Below are 23,392 nucleotides of genomic sequence, written 5' to 3'. Positions count from 1 at the left end.
TTGCCGGGGAGATCCTTTCGGATAGTTCCAGCGCCAATTACATCTTTAACCCTGTTTCAAGTAACTAGTGTCGATGTACACTAGCCCAGGGGGACCGACGGCTTAACGTACTCTCCGAGGCACGGTGAGACGGCTCGTGTCATTATTGGAAAATGAAAATGGTTTGTCTTTGGCAGGGATCGAACCCACGTCTACTGGCGTATGAGGCCAGCGTTTATGCCGTTACCCACGGCCGCTCACAGTTTGGTGTTAATTTTGAGAGTAAACTGAATATAAGACCCAATATTTACCATATCTGGGTAGTGTCAAGATTTACTTAGTCCAGGGTAATAAGGTTTTTTCCATGGCACTTGAACAGCCAGGGCACTGAAGCGTTTTTTCGACAGGTAATACCTATAAGAGCAAATTGTTACTATTTCCTGCGTAGGATCTGGCGGCCATTTTTATTTATAAACAATTAACTGTCAAAAAATGGCATTTTTCCATTCTTTTTCAAATCAATTAAAAACAGTGAAACTTATGATGTTTTTAGTACAAATATCTTTGAGATTATGGAAAAAGCTTTAAAATGACGTATTACAAAGTTTGATATACTCATTTATTGTTAATATAATTGCGAAAAAAGGTCGGAATTGCAAAAAAAATATTTTCGCAATAACTGTTGTAAAGATTAGTGTCCAGCTTTGGAATTTTTGTCAAATAAGGGTTCTCTGGTGCTTAATATATGATAAAAATTTCAAAGCGATTCATTTAATTGTTTAAATTTTATTTAAATTGTTTATCCCAGAGAGCATTTTTTTGCAATAACATAAGTCAGAAGAAAATGACGTAAGAACCATTCCACAAGTGTCAAATGAAAGAGCAGGAGCTATATTTTCAACTTGGTTTAAAAAAAGTGAATAAAAAATGCATTTATTAGTAATAAATAATTATGCAAAAGTATCATAAATCTTTCCTTATAAACTTTTTATTTTGTTATATAAGAAATTATAATTATTACAATTTTTAATCAATAATGATATAGATAACATTACTTGGCAGTTGTGCACTTAAAACAGGGTAAAAAAGTTAATTTTTTTGGAAAAAGGTATTCAAAAAGTTTATAAAGAAAAATTTACGATACCTTTGCATAACTATTTATTACTAATAAATGCATTTTTTACTCACTTTTTAAAACCATGTTGAAAATGTAGCTCATGCTCTTTCATTTGACACCTGTGGAATGGTTCTAAGGTCATTTTTTTCTGACTTATGGTATTGCAAAAAAATGCTCTCTGGGATAAACAATTTGAATAAAATTTAAACAATTAAATGAATCGCTTTGAAATTTTTATCACATAATATTAAGCACCAAAGAACCCTCATTTGACAAATATTTCAAAGCTGTACACTAATTTTTACAACAGTTCTTGAGAAAATATTTTTTTTTGCAATTCCGAACTTTATTCGCAATTACATTAACAAAAAATGAGTATATCAAACTTTGTAATACGTCATTTTAAAGCTTTTTCCATAATCTCGAAGATATTTGTACTAAAAAAATCATAAGTTTCACTGTTTTCCGTTGATTTGAAAAAAAGGGGGAAAATGCCATTTTTTGACAGTTAATTGTTTATAAATAAAAATGGCCGCCAGATCCTACGCAGGAAATAGTTATAATTTGTTCCAATAGGTATTACCTGTCGAAAAAACGCTTCAGTACCCTGGCTGCTGAAGTGTCACGAACAGGTTATATTTTTGTCTTGGCCTATATGGGAGGAGAATCTAACTCACTAACAGGAGAATTTTACTGTCATCATTGCATGTGGTTGTCTATTGGGGACAAAATGTAAAATTTTGACGCCTGTCAAAATTTTCAATGTATTTTATGTGTAATCATTTTTTTCGAATCCTGAGAAAACTAATAAATATTTTTGAAAAATTTAAACGCAGAATGAAAGATTACTTTATTACCGAGGGTTGAAAGTCCCTTAGAATAATAAAAAGTTTCTTTTGAATGAGATATTTGAAATTAAAACTCACACTAAATTTTCTCTTTGTAAAATCACCTCTGTAACTTATTAAAATAAACATTATAGAAGTTTTCAGGGACTTTCGGCATTCGGTAATAACGTAATCTTTCATTCTACTTTTAAGTTTTTCAAAAATACTCATTAGTTTTCTCAGGATTAAAAAAAATAAATCCCATTTAAATAGCATTGAAGCTGAAAGTTCGTACCCATCCCCTTAAAGACAGACTCATAAAAATATTGGCAATATCATTTTAAAGTCAACTAAATATGTATAACATAAATCTGAATTGTCAATATGAATGAGTCAGATAAAATTAAATTATTAGAAACAATTTTTACCAACTAACAAAAACAAAATTTGTTTAATTTATTAATGTTTTGTATTTTGATAGCGATTTCCGGACAAATAAACTTAATTTCAAAGTAAAATTGTAGCTAATTCCCACTAAAAATATTTCAAATAAGTGTAAAACCTGCCAGAATTACACAATGTAAAACCTGTGAAGTTCAAGACAATTTAGAGATTGCACTGCTCATGTATATTGACAATTTTAGATTTTACTTGATCTTTCTCATATATTTTTACACTTCAAAAATACTAGATATAATAATACTAAGAACAGGCTACTTTCCTGCACAATGGAAGTTAGCAGAAATCATTACAATTCCAAAACCAAAAAAACCTCCACATGAGATTACATCCTACCGACTCATCAGCCTATTACCAGTAATGTCAAAAGTCGCAGAAAAAGTCATTGCAAATAGAATGATTATTGGTGTACAGAACAACAATACAGAACAAGAGCATAGTGTAGAAGAAAATATACAATTAGCCTTCCAGGAAAAGAGCTTTTGCAATGTCAGTTTCCTGGATGTCCGTCAATCATTTGACAAGGTCTGGCATCCAGGATTACTATTCAAACTGAAGAAAGCAATCTCTCAGCCGCTATACACGATACTAAAATCATACCTCGAAGACAGAATATTTTATACAAGATACGAAAAAAGTTCCACAACATAAATGCAGGAGTCCCGCAAGGCAGCGTCTTGGGAAAAATTATCTATCAATCTTTACAGTTGATTTCTCAACTGGAAAGAATCTACAATCGCAACATTCGCAGATGACACTACAATTCTGGTCAAAAATTCAGATCACATAGAGGCAGCCAAAATATTGCAATAAAACATACCTTTAATTGAAATATGGGCTACAATGTAACTTGGAAAACACACATGTGGACGAAGAGGAAGCAATTATGAATGATATTTAAAACACATAACACTACTGGTTACTCGGGCTTAAATCCATATTATTTTTATGTAGCAAAATATTAGTGTATGAAGCAATCATCTCAAATGGAGCTTTGCAGGCCACACCGCTAGAGAAAAAGACCAACGTTGTAATGCCACAATACAATATTTGAGACTTACGAAGGTAGACGACCAAGAGGGAAACCACAGATGAAATGGATAGATGACATCAAAACAATAGCCGGAACAAATTATAAGTATGTTGCTCAATGGAAGTGGTCTGGAAGCCCAAATATGGTGCGTTTAATTCAACATCCAGCCTCAAAAGTCCACTGCTGAACATAGGCCTCCTCCCCTCGTTTCCAACCCCATCTATCCTGCGCCGCCCTCATCCAGTTTTTATTTACCTTTCTTAAGTCGTCAGTCCATCTTGTAGGCGGTCGACCGACGCTTCTCTTGTCTTCTCTTGGCCTCCATTCCAATAACCTCTTCGTCCATCGCCCATCTGTCATTCTGGCTACGTGTCCTGCCCATCTCCACTTCAACCTGGCTATCCTCTCGATGACGTCAGTCACCTTTGTTCTTCTCCTGATTTCTTCGTTTCTGATTTTGTCTCGCAGAGTTATTCCTAACATTGACCGCTCCATTCTTCTCTGCGTGACTCTTAGTTTGGTAGCCGAGGCTTTAGTTAAGGTAAGTGTTTCTGATCCGTACGTCAAGACTGGGAGGACGCACTGATCGAATACCTTTCTCTTTAGACATGTGGGTAACTCACTTTTAAAAGTTTCTCTCAGTTTTCCAAATGCTGCCCACCCAAGACCGATTCTTCTCTTCAGCTCATGAGTCTGGTTATCCCTGCCAATCGTAATTTCATGTCCCAGGTATTTATATCTATCTACGAGTTCTATTTCCTTCCCATCAATACTGATGTTCTGGTTGGGTACCAAATTTGTCATTATTTTTGTTTTTGAGATGTTTATATTTAAACCAACATTTTCTGTAGCTACAACGAGTTCTTGTACCATCTCTCTTGCCATACCTAGATCCTCAGCTACTGAGGCTCTAGGTGCGTTTAATTGTTATTAACAAATTAGGGTAAAATTAGATATTTTCAGGAATTATTAGAAGTCCTGTAAATAAATTGATAGTGTTAAAGTCTTATCTGGTATATTTTTGGTCGCTGAATCGAATGCGACTAATCGCGATTTCTCAAAATATGTTGTTATTTTGTTAATAACAAAATAATTGTTTATTCGGCGAAAAGCTCGAAATAATGCGCAATCTACAGCAAGTTTGTAGTCTTTTTCATCGTATTTTTATACGCAAAATCGATTGCCATTAGTCGTGATAGCTTAAACCACGTTCTGACTTTGTTATTAATAAATTATTGCAAAAATAACGGTTTATAGTACGTTTACTCACGGTTTTTCCTCTAAATTTTAAAGAACCACTTGGATTGACATGAAATTTGGCATACACGTAGCTTACATGTCAAACAAAACAAACGATATTGTGCTTTTAACCTGGGGATGACTATCACTTGTTTTGCTTGACATGCTAGCTACGTGTATGCCAAAATTCATGTCAATCCAAGTGGTTTTTTAAAACTTGGAGCAAAAACCGTGAGTAAACGTACTATAAATCGTTATTTTTGCAATAATTTATTAATAACAAAGTCGGAACGTAGTTTAAGCTATCACGACTACTCATAAGAACATATTTTGAGCGATCGCGACTAGTTGTATTCGATTCAACGACCAAAAATACATCAGAGAAGACCTTAACACTATCAATTTATTTACAGGGCTTCTAATAATTCCTGAAAAATACCTAATTTTACCATAATTTGTTAATAACAATTTTTCTTCTTCTTATGCCACTCCTATCGGAGATTGGAAATCATCCAGGCTGCCCTGACCTTGTTTACAGCTGACCTAATAAGTTCATTACTGGTGCAGCCAAACCACTCTCTCAAATTCCGCAACCATGACATTCTTCTACGGCCTGGATTCCGTTTTCCTTCTATTTTTCCTTGCATTATATTTTGAAGTAATGCGTATTTATGACCTCTCATCAGGTGACCCAAATACTCGAGTTTTCTTCGTTTTATCGTTAACAATATTTCTGGGTATCTTCCTATCCTTCGTATTACTTCAAGATTTGTGATTCTTTCAACCCAACTCATCTTCAGCATTCGACGGTAGCACCACATCTCGAAACTTTCAATATTTTTTATGTTGTTCTGTTTGAGAGTCCTGGCCTCTACACCGTATAATAGCGTGTTAAATACGTAGCCTCTTAGCATTCTTAATCGTAGAGGGCTGCTTATATCTCTGTTGCAGAAGAATTCTCTCATCTTTATGAAGGTGGCCCTGGCAATTTCGATACATCTTTTTATTTCATTGTTTTGGTCTCCAGTTTTGTTTATTAAAGTTCTCAAGTATTTGTAACTTGATACTTTTTCAATTTGAATGCCGTTTATACTAATATGTGCTGGTTGTGTCATGGTTTTACTGAAGACTATATACTTGGTTTTTTTGATATTAATGTTTATGCCATGATTTTTGCAAGCAATATTTATGTTTGTAAGTAATCGTTGTAATTCTTCTACTGTTCTTGCAACTAGTACAGTGTCGTCCGCGTATCGAATATTATTTACAACCTCTCCATTGATTACGATTCCTTCATTTGTTTGCAAAAGGGCTTCCTGGCAGATGCTTCCACTATATACATTAAATAGCAGTGGTGACAAAAAAAAATAACAATTAAACGCACCATATTTGGACTTCCAGACCACTTCCATTGGATTTAGCTACCCAAAAAACCTCTAATATCACCATCAAATCACGGCGAGCTAGAATTTCCCACGGGACCCCCTATGTTGCGGCTAGACTAAAAAGAATCTCAATGAGTTAGAAGTGAATTTATTGGACAACTCCACGCAAGTGAATAGATTTAACATTAGAACTCCTTTGACTAACCATTCAGAAAATAAGTGTCTATACTTGGTTTAAGTGATTAGTAATAAACTCCATTATCACAGGTAAAATTAATAATAAATATAAGTGTGGAAGGCACTAATGGAATAAAATTATTTCTGTCCTTGTATCACAAAATTATAAAAAACGCTGAGACCCGTCAATTTTTAAATAAAAATGTGCACTTTCTAAACATACATTTAAATATACAGGGTGATCCTTGCAAGTCTAGCAGGGTCCATATGCTTTATTTTTAATAGAACACCCTGTATATTCTTATATTTTTAAAAGCTGCTTACCAACTTGATTTCAACGAACTATATGATATAGGGTGTATTATGAATAATATAGGGTGAAATTTTGAAATGAACAAGAATGGAAACCACTGATGGAATAATAGCTATTTGTATAACAAGGGAGGAAAGTGCTACTTTTCCTCCCGAGAATAAAGTTTACTGCCCAGCGCATAGCGGAGGGCAGTAATCATTCAAGCGAGGAAAAGGCACTTTACTCTCATGTTATACATATGGTTTTTCCACCTCCCTCAAATTAATAACAAGTCATTTTTCATTTTTACTTAATTTATTTATGTAAATAACCAACAAAATTTATTAAAATTAAAACTAACAAGTAGGTACAATATAACTCTCAACTGTCAAATATAAGTCAAATTATTAATGTAAACATTGTTAAATCAAAATAACAATTTACTGTTTTTTACCATTCTTCAAAATACAGGGTGTTTTATAAATAAACGTTAAAATGTATAGATATTTACGTAATAGAAAATAGATATTGTACAGGGCGTCAATAAGTAATATTTCATGAATGAAATACCATGACGTCACTTTTACTTTTTCTCCCTAGGAAGGAAAAGTACAACTTTGCTCCCTACAATCAGGTCCGGAAAAGTATACTTTCGGTAGAGGTAGGTGGAAAAATTGTTTGTGTCCATATTTTAAAAAATTATAAAAAACACTGGGACACGTCAACTTTTAAATTCAAATAGGCGCTTTACAAACATAAATTTAAATATACAGGGTGATTCACGCAACTACAGCATAGTCCATGATCTTTAGTTTTAATGGATCACCCTGTACATTTTTATATTTTTAGAATCTGCTAAACAACCTCATATCAAAAAAGTGTATTATATTGGGTCCATTATAAATAATACAAGGTGAAATTTTGAAATTTTTTATAAATTTTGTCAAGACATTAAAAATACAAAACCCAACAGATTTAATACTTAGTTTAGAAAATTGATGCCTTTATTTAGCTAATTTAAAATATATACCATTATTTAAAGCATGATAAATTATTTAGTAATTTTAAAATTTTATGTAGGTATTTAATATCTTACCGAAGATTACACATAATTTTAAAATTTCACCTTGTATTATTCATAATAGGCCCTACATAATAGGTATACACTTTTTTGATATGAGGTTGTTTAGCAGATTCTAAAAATATAAAAATATATAGGGTGATCTATTAAAACTAAAGATCATGGACTATGCTGTACTTGCTTGAATCATTATGTATATTTTAATTTATGTTTGTAAAGCGTCCATTAGAATTTAAAAGCTGATATGCCATAGTATTTTTTATTATTTTTTAAAATAAAGACACAAACAATTTTATTCCATAAGTGGTTTCCATACTCTTTAATTTCCAAATTTCACCCTGTATTATTCATAATACACTTTCCACGATATAGTTTGTTGAAATCAGGTTGTTAAGCAGCTTTTAAAAATATAAGAATATACAGGGCGTTCCATTAAAATTAAAGCTTATGGACTCTGTTAAACTTGCAAGGATCATCCTGTACATTTAAATTTATGTTTAAAAAGTGCACATTTTTATTTAAAAATCGACGGGTTTCAAAATTTTTTATAATTTGTTGAAACAAGACAGAAATAATTTTATTCCATAAGTGCCTTCCATACGTGTCTGATAGATTTGAAGAAAGCGTACAATAGAGTGAGAATTCGGGGCGGGATACTTTTTTTATTATATGAAAAAGGTGTATCACTGGATTTAGTAAATACCATTGAGAATATTATATAAAGATAACATAGCTATGCTAAGATGTAAAGGAAATATATCGCAACCTATCAAGTATGAAACTGGCATTAGACAAGGTGATTCGCTAAGCATCAGGGCCGTAACTACCGTTGGGGCAACCGGGGCAGTGCCCCGGGGCCCCCAAACTACAAAGCAGCTCCGTCTTTTAGATGGCTTCTTATAATTTCTTTGCAGTCTTTGAAGTTCTGCATATGTTGGAATTTGTTTTTTAAGATTTTAATGAAAGGTATCGGATATCGTTTTCTAAACTAAATCTCTGCCAAATTGAATTCTACTCTCATTAGAGCTATATACAATTACTTTCTGACAGTCTCCTCCTTTTTGACATTATCCTATCTCCTTCAATTTTTCTTCCACTTTTTCCATATCGAGTTTTAACGAATTCTAGAATTTTCTTCCACTTTTTCAATTTCTTGTATCTTCTCAGCAATCTGGTTTATATCTTACTGCATTTTCTCTAAATAAACCTTCATATCTTTCTTTCTTATCTTTCTTCAAACCTTTCGTTGGGAGGCACTGAAGTCCTCATACCAATCTGAAAGATGTTCCTCGAAAGTGACTCTAAAACCTCTCAATTCAGCGCGCTGGGCTGGAAGATTTGACGCAGTCAATACATTGAAATACAGACATTGCGATGTTTTAAAGTGCCTTTCAAGTCTAGTTCTTACAAGTAAAAAAATAAATGAAAGAGGCGAAGCAGCACAACTGAAAAATAGAAAATAGAACCATTCAAATTTGTTTTGTTACTAGTTGTGCAAAATAAAATCCTTGAAATCCTCAACATAGTCTCGAAAACACTGCAATCAAAATCTGTGGACCTTTTAACAGCTTACAGTTTACTTAAAGAGAGCCTCTTAAAACTGACTGAAATGAGAGGACAATTTGAAACCTTCTTTGAAGTGGCTTCAAATATGTGTCAACGTTGGGGAATACCATTAGGGTTCGCTCCAAAAAGAATGCCGAAGGTGAAAAAATATTTCGATGAACTGTGCGAAGATAAAAGACTTCAATATCCCAAGTCATGCTTTAGAGTAACCGTGTTTTACTCAATGATCGACACATTATGATGCCATCAGCTAGACAGTCGCTTTCAAGGTATGAAAGCAGAGTAAGATACGTACCGAATTGTTCAACCTGATTTTATTTTAAATGCCAATGAACAAGACCTTCAAAACAAAGCAATCAACTTCGTAAAACGTTTTCCAGATGATTCCAGATGAAAGATTGAGGGTTTACCCTTTCTCTGGGGGGTAAACCCCCGATACTCCCGGTAGGGGGCCCCCAGATCCCGTTTGCCCCAGGGCCGCCAACATCGCAGTTACGGCACTGCTGAGCATATTAATATTTAATCTGATAATGGATGAAATCATAAAAACAGTTAAAAAAGAAGGGGATATAGAAAGGAAGAAACGGACACAAAGATAATATGCTATGCCGGCGACGCCATAATAACAGCCGAAAATGAAGATGGCCTACAAAGATTAATTAAGGAATTCGACGACACAGCGCTTACATACAACATGGTGATCTAAAAGGTGAAAACTAAATCGATAGTGATATCAGCGGAACCGAGACGATGTAAACTGATTCTAAATAACAGAACAAGTGATGGAAACGGAATACTTGGGAATAAAACTGTCAAGCTAGTGAAAGTGGAAGAAGAAGTAGAGAAACAAGTGAACATGGCGAACAGAGCAGCAGGATGTCTCAACAACACAATCTGGAGAAACAAATAACTCACCACGGAAACGAAAACCAGGATATATAAATCAACAATAAGACCGATAATGACGTACACAGCGGAAACAAGAGCAGATGTGGCGAAACACAAAGACTGCTGGAAACAGCAGAAATGAAAAGTTTTACTAAAAATAACAAATCAAACTCGAAAAGACAGAGTAAGAAGTGAGGAAATGCGATCGAGATGTGATGTAGAGGAAATAAAAATGTGTACCAAAAGAAGAAAAATAGAATGGAATCAACATATAGAAAGAATGGCAGAAAATAGTACAAAAATAATATTAGTACGAATAGAAAGAGGCAAATCGCCAAATGGAAGAAGATCATTGAGACGACGATGAAAAGATGGTCAGTGAACGTCAATTGTGAGGCTAAAAACCGAAGTAAAACAGGCATGGGCCTATTTATAAAGTAGGAAGAAGAGGAAGATGTAATAAACTCATTAGGAGTTGCTACTCACGGGCTAAAAGTCTTACTTACATTATGCTTTAAACAAAAATACTGGGTGTTTTTTTACAATGGTCTAACCTACCAGCTTGTATTTTAAAACAAATAAAAAACTAGATGTAATAAAATACATACCCGAAAAATATCTTTGAAAATATATTTGCATTTTGTTTGGGATTTTCTGCCTTCAATTTGTACCCTATATCCATATTGTCACTAATATCTACACAATCATATCATAACTAAACCTCACCACTAACTAAAAACTAAGCTGCTCCCAATAGCAATGACAAAGCTTCCTTTACCAATGATAATTATGTTAATTATAAAAAAATTAAACAAACATAGATATACATTAAAATATTTTAACTAATGACATTAAGGCAAAAGACATTAATATAAATAGGAGGATTTCTGTAATAGGCCAGTTCGGGAGGTTTGAATTGTGTTCTTCTCGAAATTTATAGTCAAACGCTGAATTAGCATAGCACAAAAATGAAACTCCTATAAGGCATTAGAAACCAATTATGTGAATAATTGTGGGAAAGTTGAGGATTTTTATAAAAGGTGTTAAATTTAAAAAGAATCCATGGAATGGAAATAGAAAAATAGGCGTAAATCGTAATTTCTAAAGCATAATAATAAATGATTATATTGAAATGATGAAATATATAAATAAATAAAATATATAGAAAATACACTGACATCTTCTTCCTTCATCCATATCAATAGGTTTTTACCACCTCTCTCCTTCTTCCTCTAAATACAGTAATTCAATTCTTATTCTTTAATATCCAGCTATTCAAACCTCCAGCCTTGCATGTGGGTGTTCTCCTTTCGCATTTTTTTTGTCTATACTTTATTTCCTGATTCAGTAATAACTGGTTTGATGCTAGATTATAGTAGACACTAGGACCGTTTTCGATCGGACACACTGCGATATTTACAGATCTATTGTGCTCCCCTTTGTCTCACTTAAAGCTCCTCATTAAACCCTGTCCTCTATGAGGTTCCACAATATTAAAAGGTCTTTTCGTCTAGACTGGTGCTTCTGGTTTTTTTTTCCGAGTACTAGATCCCGCATTATTGTGAAGCCGACTGACATAAAATGTGCAGCATAATTTCCTCTTCTTGAAGATAGAACCGAAATAAATCCTCTTCCGTCAGGTCCGATTGACTTAAATGCTTATTGAACCTAAAATATCCCGTCAGCAGTCCCACTATTACTCTGACAATCTTTCGATTATAGGTTAATTAGGCATCTTTGAATTTGGCTGAATGTACCTTAATGAACACTTTCTTTCTTTTCCTGGTGTATTTCTCTACCATTCCAGAGACCAAAGACTTATCTTATACCCATCGATTAATAGCTGCTGTTTAGTATGTATTCGGAACTCTAAAACAAGCAGTTTCGTTCATTACCTGGAACCCAAGCCAGTGTCAATCTATTCCCACTTCCAACCTTGGAGAGGGCATCCAAACTATCCCACCTTAACCTAGAATTAACCTGCGTAGAATTGAGATCTGCTTGATTATGATCGTGTCGTTCGTCTCTTACCGATTTATTACCTCCATAAGCACATATTTGTATGGTGGCAACACATCTTCAGTCTGAAATACAGTGGCATATGTTCCCAAACTTAACCGAATTTCTGTCCATGATTTTGTTCCATATATACCAGCCCCTGTACCTTCATCGGTTTTGGTGCCATATGTATAACAACTTAAATTTGCCGTTACTGACGAACCTGCTTCCCAAACCTCTCGCTTTAGCGCCGTGGTGTTAAAATGTTTGTTAAAATCTTTGGACCACTAGGTCAACAGGTACGCTTAGAACGGGCTTCACCTTTGTTTCCTGGTTTAACCTTGTTTGATCGGCAAGTCACAAACGGCACCATCTGTATAAGAAGAAGTATTGTTCCTCCAAGACAACTCTCGGAAGATCATTGTGACAATAGTGATGTTGATTATAGTTACTTTCGAATATTCGTACAAATCGTTACTTTTGTATAAAGTAATCATTTAAAGTATTCGTTACTTTGATTACTTTTGTTATTTTTGTATTTGAGTACCGGTAATCATATCGAGAATCGCATTTCTCAGTACATATTTTGTATTAGTATTAGTAGGATACTTTGATTACTATGATTACTCTTGATTTGAGTACCGGTAATCATATCGAGAATCGCATTGCTCAGTATTTCGTATAAGTATAAGATCAAATATAACGACCTTCTCTGATCTATTTAATGGATAGAAATTAAATGATATGTAATTGTTCTGTCATTGCTGATCCACAATATCAGTAATTTTGAGTAATCAGTTTGCATCAATTAAGTGCCAAAACAAACCCTCGAAACTCTAGAAGATGACGTACCTTAGCAGTAACCCTGGGCACCCAGGTGCTTCGGAGGTCGGTTCTGATTGCAAATTCGTGTTCAGTGACCACAAATACCCCGAAATAAGAAAATCTGGCCCATAAAATACTGATTTTAACATGTTTATGCATTTTCGATGCGTTTTATACACTTTAAAATGTAATAATGTATATCCACCTATTTTTGTATTGTAGACTTTTTTCCAGACGTCATCCTAATCCTAAATACAATGCAAAAAGTTGCAAGTCTCTATGTACCTACTATATTTAAAATAGATTTATTTCTGTGTTTTTAGTGTCAAATGCCCTGGGGCCTGATTCTAATTCATTTCGACAGTCGCAATTTCATTTCGACACCGCCATGACAGCCGCAGAATATAGCGATTCTTATTCATTTCGATATTAGTAGTCCTGTCGCCAGGGGGGGGGTACAACGGCCTCCTTAATTCAGATGGACTTACCCAGGTTCTTTTTTATATATTTTGACCCGCAGAATACGAATTTTTTGGGTAACAGTTGATCCGGATGTCGATAAGATTGTTATAGACAAAGAACTTGAGGAATTACATAACAGCGATTTCTCGCAAAACAAAACATATTTTTGTATTTTTTGGGTCATTTTAAGCAAAAAATATTCCTACAAGTTTTTTCGTAGAATGCATAGTTTTCGAGATAACCGCGGTTGAACTTTCAAAAAATCGAAAAATTGTAATTTTTGAACCCGAATAACTTTTGATTAAAAAATAAAGTAGCAATTCTGCATACCGCATTTGAAAGTTTAAGCCAAATTATATCGGTTTTGATTATTTGCATTGCTAAAAATTTATTATTTTATTGTTAAACAAAGCTATAAACACCTAGTATGTGAGTGATGTTTTCAATGATTTCTCATTTAAAATCGAACGAGTAGGTAGAGTAGCTACAAGTGCAAGCGAGGCAATTTCTACGTAGCATGCGTTAAAACGCATGTATTAGGCACGGGAAACACTATGTGTTTATAGATTAGTTTAACAATAAAAAATTAATTTTTAGCAATGCAAATAATCAAAACCGGTATAATTTGACTTAAACTTTCAAATGCGGTAAGCAGAATTGCTACTTTATTTTTTAATCACAAGTTATTCGGGTTCAAAAATTGCAATTTTTCGATTTTTTGAAAGTTCAACCGCGGTTATCTCGAAAACTATACATTCTACGAAAAAACTTGTAGGAATATTTTTTGCTTAAAATGACCCAAAAAATACAAAAATATGTTTTGTTTTGCGAGAAATCGCTGTTATGTAATTCCTCAAGTTCTTTGTCTATAACAATCTTATCGACATCCGGATCAACTGTTACCCAAAAAATTCGTATTCTACGGGTCAAAATATATAAAAAAAACTTGGGTAAGTCCATCTAAATTAAGGAGGCCGTTGTACCCCCACTGGCGACAGGACTATAGTTACAACTGGGGATATTAACCTTATCATGTTGAGACTGCTCAGAATTTGGGTTGGCGCTCCCGTTTATTGGAATTTGTTGGTAGTCTGGGAAAATTATCAAAAAAATGAAATTTTTGGGAAAAATTATTTACCAGCTATTTTATTGCTAAAATCGAATCTTAGGATTGCATATACAGTGCGTCCATAAAGTAACGCATAAATTCATTATTTCGTAAACCAGCGACATTAATGAAAAATCCTAAAACGGGTCGATTTTTATTTTTAGATTCAGATTTTTTGGCATATATATCATACTAGTGACGTCATCCATCTGGGCGCGATGACGTAATCGATGATTTTTTTTAATGAGAATGGTCATGTGATAGCTCATTTGAAAGGGTATTCAATTCTCTATTCACTAATATAAACATTTACCTAATTATTTATACAAGGTGTTCAAAAAACATTTTTATAATTAAAATAATTGAAACAAAAAGAAGAATGTACGTAATTTATTTAATTCAAAATACGTTTTATTGTTGTCAGAAAACAGGAAAAAAATGTTTATTTGAGAAATAAATATTGTTTTTTGCTTAAATTCAATGTTAAAGCTGCCACCCACCTGTCGCTTGGCAGTTTGAACATTTCGTTTAAGCGAAAATCAATGTTTATTTGTCAAATAAAATTTTTTTCTGTTTACTGACAGTAGTAAAATGTATTTTGAATTAAATAATTACATTATATTCTTCTTTTTGTCTCACTTATTTTAATTAAAAAAATGTTTTTTGAACACACTGTATAAATAATTATGTTAATGTTTATATTCTTGGATAGAGAATTGAATACCCTTTTAAATGGTCTATCATATGACCCCTATTCTCATTTAAAAAAATCATCGATTACCTCATCACGCCCAGATGGATGACTTCACTAGTATGATATATATGCCAAAAAACCGTAATTTAAAAATAAAAATCGACGTGTTTCGGGAATTTTCCTTAAAGTAACCAGTTTACGAAATAACGAATTTATGCGTTGCTTTATTAGTAATATGGGGTATGACAAGTCCGCAGAAAGTGTGTTATTTTATTTATAAACAAATAAGCACTCCTAAATCTTCTTTATTTTTCAATTAGTGGTCTGTAACTCCTAAAATTTTTCTTTTGAGCCAAAAACACTCAAATAAAAATTCACCGTAATTTAGTTCTGCACAAAGTTATTTTTTTTCCGATTTCCTTCAACAAAAATTTTACTCAGAAAATCCGAGTTTTCCCAAAAAATCTGCAATTTTCAATTAAAATTTTAGGGAAGTACCATCAATAATTAAATAATTGATGACATGAAAGATTTATTATAGTAGATTATACAGAGGGGCTAAATTATGGAATAAATTCATTTCTTTAAAACGGACGATTTTGGAGCAAAATCCCGAAAGAGGTCGATTTTTATTTTTAAATTACAATTTTTTGGCATATATTTCATACTAGTGACGTCATCCATCTGAGCGTGATGACGTGCCAAAAAAAATTTTTGAATTAAATTAATTGGCGCAAAAAGAAGAATGTATGTAATTTATTTAACTCAAAATACATTGTACTGCTGTCAGAAAATAGAAAAAAAAGTTTATTTCACAAATAAACATTTCTTTTCGCTTAAATTAAATCACAAACAGCCTCCCTCCTACCTATTGGCAGTTTGAACATTTAATTTAAGCTAAAAGCAATGTTTATTTGCAAAATAAACATTTTTTTCTATTTTCTGACAGCAATAGAATGTATTTTGAGTTAAATAAATTCCATGCATTCTTCTTCTTGCGTCAATTAATTTAATTCAAATTTTTTTTGGCCTCCCTGTGTAAATAATGATATTAATGTTTATAATACTGAATAGAGAATTGAACGCCTTTGTAAATGAGCTACAACACGAACCCCTATTCCTATCTAAAAAGAATAATTGATTACGTCATCACGCTCGGATGGATGACGTCACTAGTTTGAAATATATGCCAAGAAATTTAATTTAAAAATAAAAATCGACCTGTTTCGGGATTTTTCTCTAAAATCGTCCATTTTAGAGAAAATGAACTTATTCCATAATTTAGCCTCTCTCTGTATATCAGGAGACCGGCGACAATCTAACCAATAGTTTAGCAATAATTAAAATGTTAATTAAAACATTTCGGTCGAAATAATAACCAGAAAGATTATGATACACCAGAATAACTATGATTTTCGTATAAAAAAGCACTATACCTATTCAACGTACCTTACAGGATTGAAATTGGACCATTTGAGCGGTCTCAGGAATGTTATAAAGAAACAATTTTTTGGCTTATAAACAAATAGAACACCTCAGAAAATATTAGATTAAATTAAATTAAGTTAACGCTGTTGAAAAGGGCACGGCTTCTGTGTCCCTTTCGAAGAAAAACAAATTGAATTGCGAGGAGTGATTCCAGGTATAACCGGTCAAATTTGACCGGCATTTGCGACAGAGTTATAAACAACAGGATTTTAATCTTTGAACCATTAGATACCTTTTAATTCCGGTCCTCTTTGTACATACAAATTTTCATATCTTCAAGACACTCATAACAAAAAAGATTTATGTCACTGTCACCAAATTATTTAATTATTGATAAATAATTACTTCCCTCAAATTTTAGTTGAAAATTAAAGATTTTGTTTGGAAAACCCGAATTTTCCGAGGAAAATTTCCGTCGAAGGAAATTGGAATAAATTATCAATGTGCAGAATTAAATTACTGTCAATTTTTATGTGAGTGTTTTGGTTTAAAGTTAAAATTTTCGGAGTTATAGAGCAATAATAAAAAAAAGATTTCGGAGCGCTAATTTGTTTATAAACAAAATAGCACACTTTCTGTGGACTTTGCACAGCTATATTACTAATATCGGAAATCTTAAGATTTTATTTCAGCATGTCCAGCAATAAAATAGCTGGTAATTAATTTTTCTTGTTTTTTACTAATTTTCCCAGATTATTACCTTACATCTTTCATTGAGTTGATGATTCATGTTGTGGACATTCTCAATTATTATATTTCTAATTTAATACTATTCTATCTAATTCCTCTAAACAAGCAAATTTCAATTAAACCCAGCTATATTATAATACCTTTTGCTTTAGTTTTCTTTGCAAGAAATAAACAAAACACATCTAAACTAAACCTAACCTCGCTTTTGGCCATTCATTCATCTCCGTGTCAAATAATTTCGACAGTCGAAATTATAATATCAACACCCTTTTTAAAGTCGCTATTAATTTCGATAGTCGCTATTTCATGACGTCGCTTCGTTAGTTCAACTAAAATCCACAAGGCTCGCACAATCGCATTTCAACCGTCGCCATATTGAAAGCAACTTGTTTAGTGTCGAAATTTGATTTAGAATCAGGCCCCTGGTCTAATAAAAACAATGACATACCTACATGTAAAATTGAAGTTGATGATCATAGTCTAGAAATATTTTCATTTCTACATATTTTCCGGTCAATCTAAGCTATTTTCTTCTAGGCCTGATAAGAATAGTGTTCACTTATTATTAAAATCTAATGTGTTACATTTTTATTTTCAAAAGAACTAACATCTGTGAAATTCTGTGAATGACCTACCTCGAAAAATCGTATAGACATCTGTTTCTGGGTGCATGCTTTGTTAAATGATATACCTCCCTCTGTTTCAGCTACTTCTCAGCGCCCTGTAATCCTGTAAAACTCTTCATAGCCTTCGCCCTTCATAGATAAAATTTTAGTTAACTGTACTGATACCGAACACTCGTGGAATACCGGTCCGACTCCGATATCAACCGATATCAACTGAGTAGATACAATACTCAAAATCAAAATAGGTACTCGCTCTGATACGATTGGTACGAAGTAATTAGAGTAATCAAAGTAACGATTTACCTCTCTGTATAGTAATCGTTACTTTTGGTATTCGTAAGTAACGAGTACTTTGTAACGAATAGTTACTTTTTCAACAACACTATGTGACAATGGCAAAAATTCATTAGTTGGGCTTCGAATTACGTTCTCGTCCGACCTATTCTCCTGATTTGGGATTCTCTTTTCTGGTTTGAAACAAAGAGATAATTCACGAAAGAAAAAGGATAGTCCTTGAGGCTAATAAATACCTGAAGCTAATAAGTCGGATATTGTGTCCAGTCGGGTTAGACGAATAACAGGCCTAACCTTGCATTAGGAGCTGCCCCAAATTTGATTTTTTTAATCTTTAGGGGGGTCAATAGTAGTCTAAATTTAAAATCTCGACTGAATTCCGACATTGCGTTAGCCGCCATCTTGATTTTAAACGAGAACGGTTTTTGCTCAATATCTCCGCTATTTTCAACTTTTCGACAAAAAGTATAACAACCAAAATTGTTGAAAATGTAATTTTCTATCATTTCTATCTTTACAATTTTTTCGTGCCATCGATATTTTCCGAGTTATAGCGGAAAATAGTGACAGTTATATATAAATAGAGCATAATTATTGAATTATCTCGTTTATTGTTAGTTTAACGACAAAAATGTTTCTATACAAAAATAGAAATAATTGAATTCTACACAATTTTAGTTTCCTTCGTTTTTTTGCTAAAGTTAATATTTAAGGTAGTATGTATGCGATAATGGCGCAAGCGTAAGACCTGATTGATTTTGTAGCAATTGTTTTTGTTCAATATCTACGCAATTTTCAACTGAACTTGTTCCAAATATGATTTCCTACAATTTCTTTTTAACAATTTTTTTCATGCGGTTGATATTTTCCGAGTTAAGTGGGAAAATAATAAAAAGTGGTGGGGGGAGCATAATTACTGAATTGAATCTTTTTTCCGAGCTGCCCCAAATTGTATAATACTATCCTTTAAGGGAGATCAATAGAAGTGTAAATTTAAAATCTCGACTGAATTTCGCGGTTGCATTAGCCGCCATATTGATTTTAAAGGAGAATAGTTGTTGCTTAATATCTCCGCCATTTTCAACTTTTCGACAAAAATGGTGGGAAGTAAAATTGTTGGAAACACAATTTCCTACAATTTCTTTTCCAAAATTTTTTTATGCGATCAATATTCTCCGAGTTAAGGAGGAAAATAGTGGAAGCGGAGGGGAAGCATAATTATTGAATTGTCTCATTTATTATTAACTTTACGACATAATTGTACATAAACAGAAATAAAGAGAATTATATTTTATACAATTTTTGAAACTTCCAAAGAAACACCAACCAAACTAAGTACATAAAAGACATAAATAATAACTTATATGCGTTAAGTTCACTTAATTTTATTAACTAACGGGTTTTATTGGTTGAATTTGTCTGTCGATAATTAAGTTTCATGTCAGCTAACATATTTTAATATTTCAACAATTTTTTTTTATTTTGGACCCCGTTGGGGGGAATTTTTCCATTCCCCCCTCTTAGACCCGCCACTGGTTCTCTCGAAAATTGTAATAAATCGTAATTGCAACAATTTCAGTCCTTACACTTTTTGTCGAAAAGTTGAAAATGGGGAAGATATTGAACAAAAACAATTGTTTTAAAATCAATCGGGTCTTACGCTCGCGCCTTTATCGCATACGTACTACCTTAAATATTGATTTTATCAAAAAAATGAAAGCGATCAAAATTGTTCAAAATTTAATTCTCTTCAATTTTGTATAGGTTAAAATTTGTTGTAAAAGTAATAATAAACGAGATAATTCAATAAATTAATAATTATGCTGTAACTGTCACTGTTTTTCCCCATAACTAGGAAAATATGGACCGCACGAAAAAAATTATAATAAAATAAACGAAATTATATAAAATCGCATTTTCAACAATTTCAGTTTCTATATTTTTTGTCGAAAAGTTGAAAATGGCGGAGATATTGAGCAAAAACGGTTCTCGTTTAAAATCAAGATGGCGGCTAACGCAACGGTCAAATCCAGTCGAGATTTTAAATTTATACTACTATTGACCCCCCTAAAGATTAGAAAATTAAAATTTGGGGCAGCTCCTAATGCAAGGTCAAATGGTATCCCGAATTGGCTATTTGTACTGAAGTCTCTAGAACAACTTATCGATAACCAAATTAGGGATATTGTATTGTAAGTACTTAAATGGCATTGGAATACAGTCGAGCCTGCTTATTGGAATAGCCTTGGTGCCAAGCAAAAGTATTCCTATAACCGGGTTATTCTAATAACCGATCATTGGTTGCTAGTAGAAACGTTTCGGGACCTCAAATTTCTATTCCTTAAACCGGGATATTCCTATAACAGGTATTCTAATAAGCGGGTTCGACTGTATATCGTACAAAAGGTATCGACTGTATATCGAAAACCTATCCTATCTCAAATGTAACCAACTTGGTTTGTTGAAAAAAGAGTTCATGCTGGGTTCATTTCTCACCATAAAGACTAAAATTAATATAGGGAACAAAATGAAGAAACGCAACTTAACTGGGGTATACAGTGTTATAACAGCTACCTAGAGGATGTCCGAAGGAGCGTTTTGTCTTGTAGAATTTAGTCATGGATGGGCTGATAATTAGACTCAGCAACGATAGACTATATCCTGAGCTAATGCAGATGAACCGATCATCATGTTTTTATAAATTTATTGCCCCGGTCAGAGATAGAATTAGTTAGACTTAAACTGTATTTAAAGAATGTACTTTAAATTTATGTCAACATATGTCCCTAGAAGTTAAAAATCATAAAATTAACGAGGAGGATGAATTTAGAGGAATGAAATCCACTAAATCTGGTGAGTAAAGTAATAATGTGTAATATTTAGATTCAAGGCTCACTTGGGAGGGAGCGGTGACTACTTTAATCACAGCCAGACCAACTTCTGGAAAACTGTGGTTTAAGACTAGATATTGGATGTATATTATCGTATTAAAAACAACGTAGAATAAATAAGATAAGGAAGGTAATTTAAAGACCGATACTGATGAAATATTGGAAACATGGCGAAACTACTGTGGCGAGCTATATAAAAATAACGAGATATTAGCAGAAAATCAGTGGCCTTCTGACTATCCTAGAGAACCTACTGTCTTACTCGCTAAAGTCAAAGATGCAATTAGATCACTAAAGAGAAATAAATCCCCAGGCATTTATTCAATACCATGTGAAATACTACAGTTACTAGGTGACAAAGGATTACATATCATCCATTCTATCTGTGTCGCTGTTAGGAATTCAGGAAAATGGCCACCTGATTGGTGTACCTCAATTTATATTCCACTACACAAAAGAGGAACTACCACCAAATGTGAAAACTACCACACACTGTCACTAATAGCACATGGTAGTAAAATATTGTTGCATATCATTAAAAACAGATTGAAAACCTATCCTATATTACCAAATACCTCAGGAACAAGCGGGGTTTGTAAAGGGTAAAGGTACAACGGAACAAATCCTGAACCTGAGACAACTCATTGAAAAGTCTAGAGAATTTCAAGTACCTATGATTATATGCTTCGTTGACTACCAAAAGGCATTTGATTGTGTAAGCTGTATAAATCTGTGGTCAATTTTAATAGAAATGGGCGCACCAATGCACCTGGTGACACTTATTAAAAATCTGTACCAGTCTAATATAGCGAGAGTACGACTAGATCAGAAGTTCTCAAACCAATTCAAGACCGAGAGAGGTGTTAGACAAGGATTCGTGTTGTCACCTGACTTATTTAACATTTATGGTGAACATGTCATGAGGATGGTTTTAGAAGGATGGGCCGGTGAAGTAACAGTAGCTGTTAGGAAAATCTCCAATTTAAGATTTGCTGATGACACTACACTTATAGCAGCAAATGAGCAAGACATGTTTGATCTTCTGCGAAGAGTTGCTTATGAAAGCAATAAAGTTGGTCTGAAACTCAATAAACCTAAGACAAAAATAATGGTGGTCGATAGATTCGACACTATTCAACTGACTAACATGTTACAGGAATAGCAGATAGTAAACACCTTTATCTATCTCGGGTCTAGTATAACTAACGATGGTAACTGTGAAGCACAAGTTCAGAGACGTATTGCTATGGCAAAAAATGCGATCAGTCGCCTAACTAAAGTTTGGAAAGACAGATCTATCTCACAAAATATCAAGATGAGACTAGTGAATGCCCTTGTATTCTCAATATTTCTATACGGAGCAGAGACTTGGACTCTTCGCGCATGCGTGCGCCAAAAAATTGATTCTTTTGAGATGTGGCGCTGGAGAATAATGCTGCGCATACCTTGGACAGCTTATAAGACAAACATTTCCATTATAAACCAACTCAATATTAAAAAAAGGCTGTCCACATAATGTCTGCAACGAATTCTGCAATTCTTTGGTCACGTGGTTCGCAGAGGTGACGACAGTTTTTAGAAATTAATTGTTTCTGGAAACGTTACAAGGAGAAGATCAAGAAGATGATCACCAACTAGATGGTCTGACCAAATAAAGTATTCAGCTGGAAACTCGTTCTGTGAAGCTCTTAGAGCAGCTGAAGATAGAGACCAATGGAGAAACATTGTTAGGAATATTGGAAGAAATCACGATCCTCAGTAATGGGGAAACGACAAGAGAGAGAGATTAAAAATAACAATGACATATACATCAGTGGTATCGTGGTCAAAAGTGGAGTAAAAAGTATTATTCTCAAACCGAGATACAACTAACCGCGACTTCTAACCATGTGGCACCTACCCAAATAGAGCTATAAATTATTTTTTTAAGTGTGAATCTGTCAAAGAGAAGCACGAGGCCAACTAAATATCATTCCAGACTACAGAGTTTTATCTTGTACACAAATGAGTCTAAAACTGCAGAGGAATCAACATAACGTTCACACGGAATGTAAGGGGAAGTGGGGGAATGGTGCGCCCTTAAGCAGAAATAGATTCTGTTGTAAATTCTTTAAATCTATTATAACAGCTAGTATGTTACAGTAAGCTCTAATTATTCTACTTTTAATATTTGAAATAGTTTTTAGAGAAATTACAAAGTACTAAAGCAGAATATTAAAAAACGAAAGAAGTGCCTTTGCGCACGATTCCCCATCCATGAGGGTAATCATGCG

General features: G+C 33.4%; 1 protein-coding gene across 1 annotated transcript in view; it reads right to left on the bottom strand.

Annotated features, from left to right (window-relative positions):
- The window catches only part of LOC114329997 (ATP-binding cassette sub-family C member 4-like), a 131,833-nt gene extending 121,019 nt beyond the window's left edge, over nt 1–10,814 (bottom strand). Inside the window, exon 1 of the mRNA XM_028279290.2 lies at nt 10,652–10,814. Within this exon, the coding sequence (XP_028135091.2) occupies nt 10,652–10,725 (74 nt within the window). The 5' untranslated portion in view covers nt 10,726–10,814. The remainder of the gene's footprint in view (nt 1–10,651) is intronic.
- Between the last annotated feature and the right edge of the window lie 12,578 nt (nt 10,815–23,392).

The sequence above is a fragment of the Diabrotica virgifera genome, chromosome 7 (genome assembly GCF_917563875.1).
Source record: "Diabrotica virgifera virgifera chromosome 7, PGI_DIABVI_V3a".
Taxonomy (NCBI): Eukaryota; Metazoa; Arthropoda; class Insecta; order Coleoptera; family Chrysomelidae; genus Diabrotica; species Diabrotica virgifera.
Note: the sequence above shows the minus strand (reverse complement) of the source record. Positions and strands in the feature narration are given on the sequence as shown.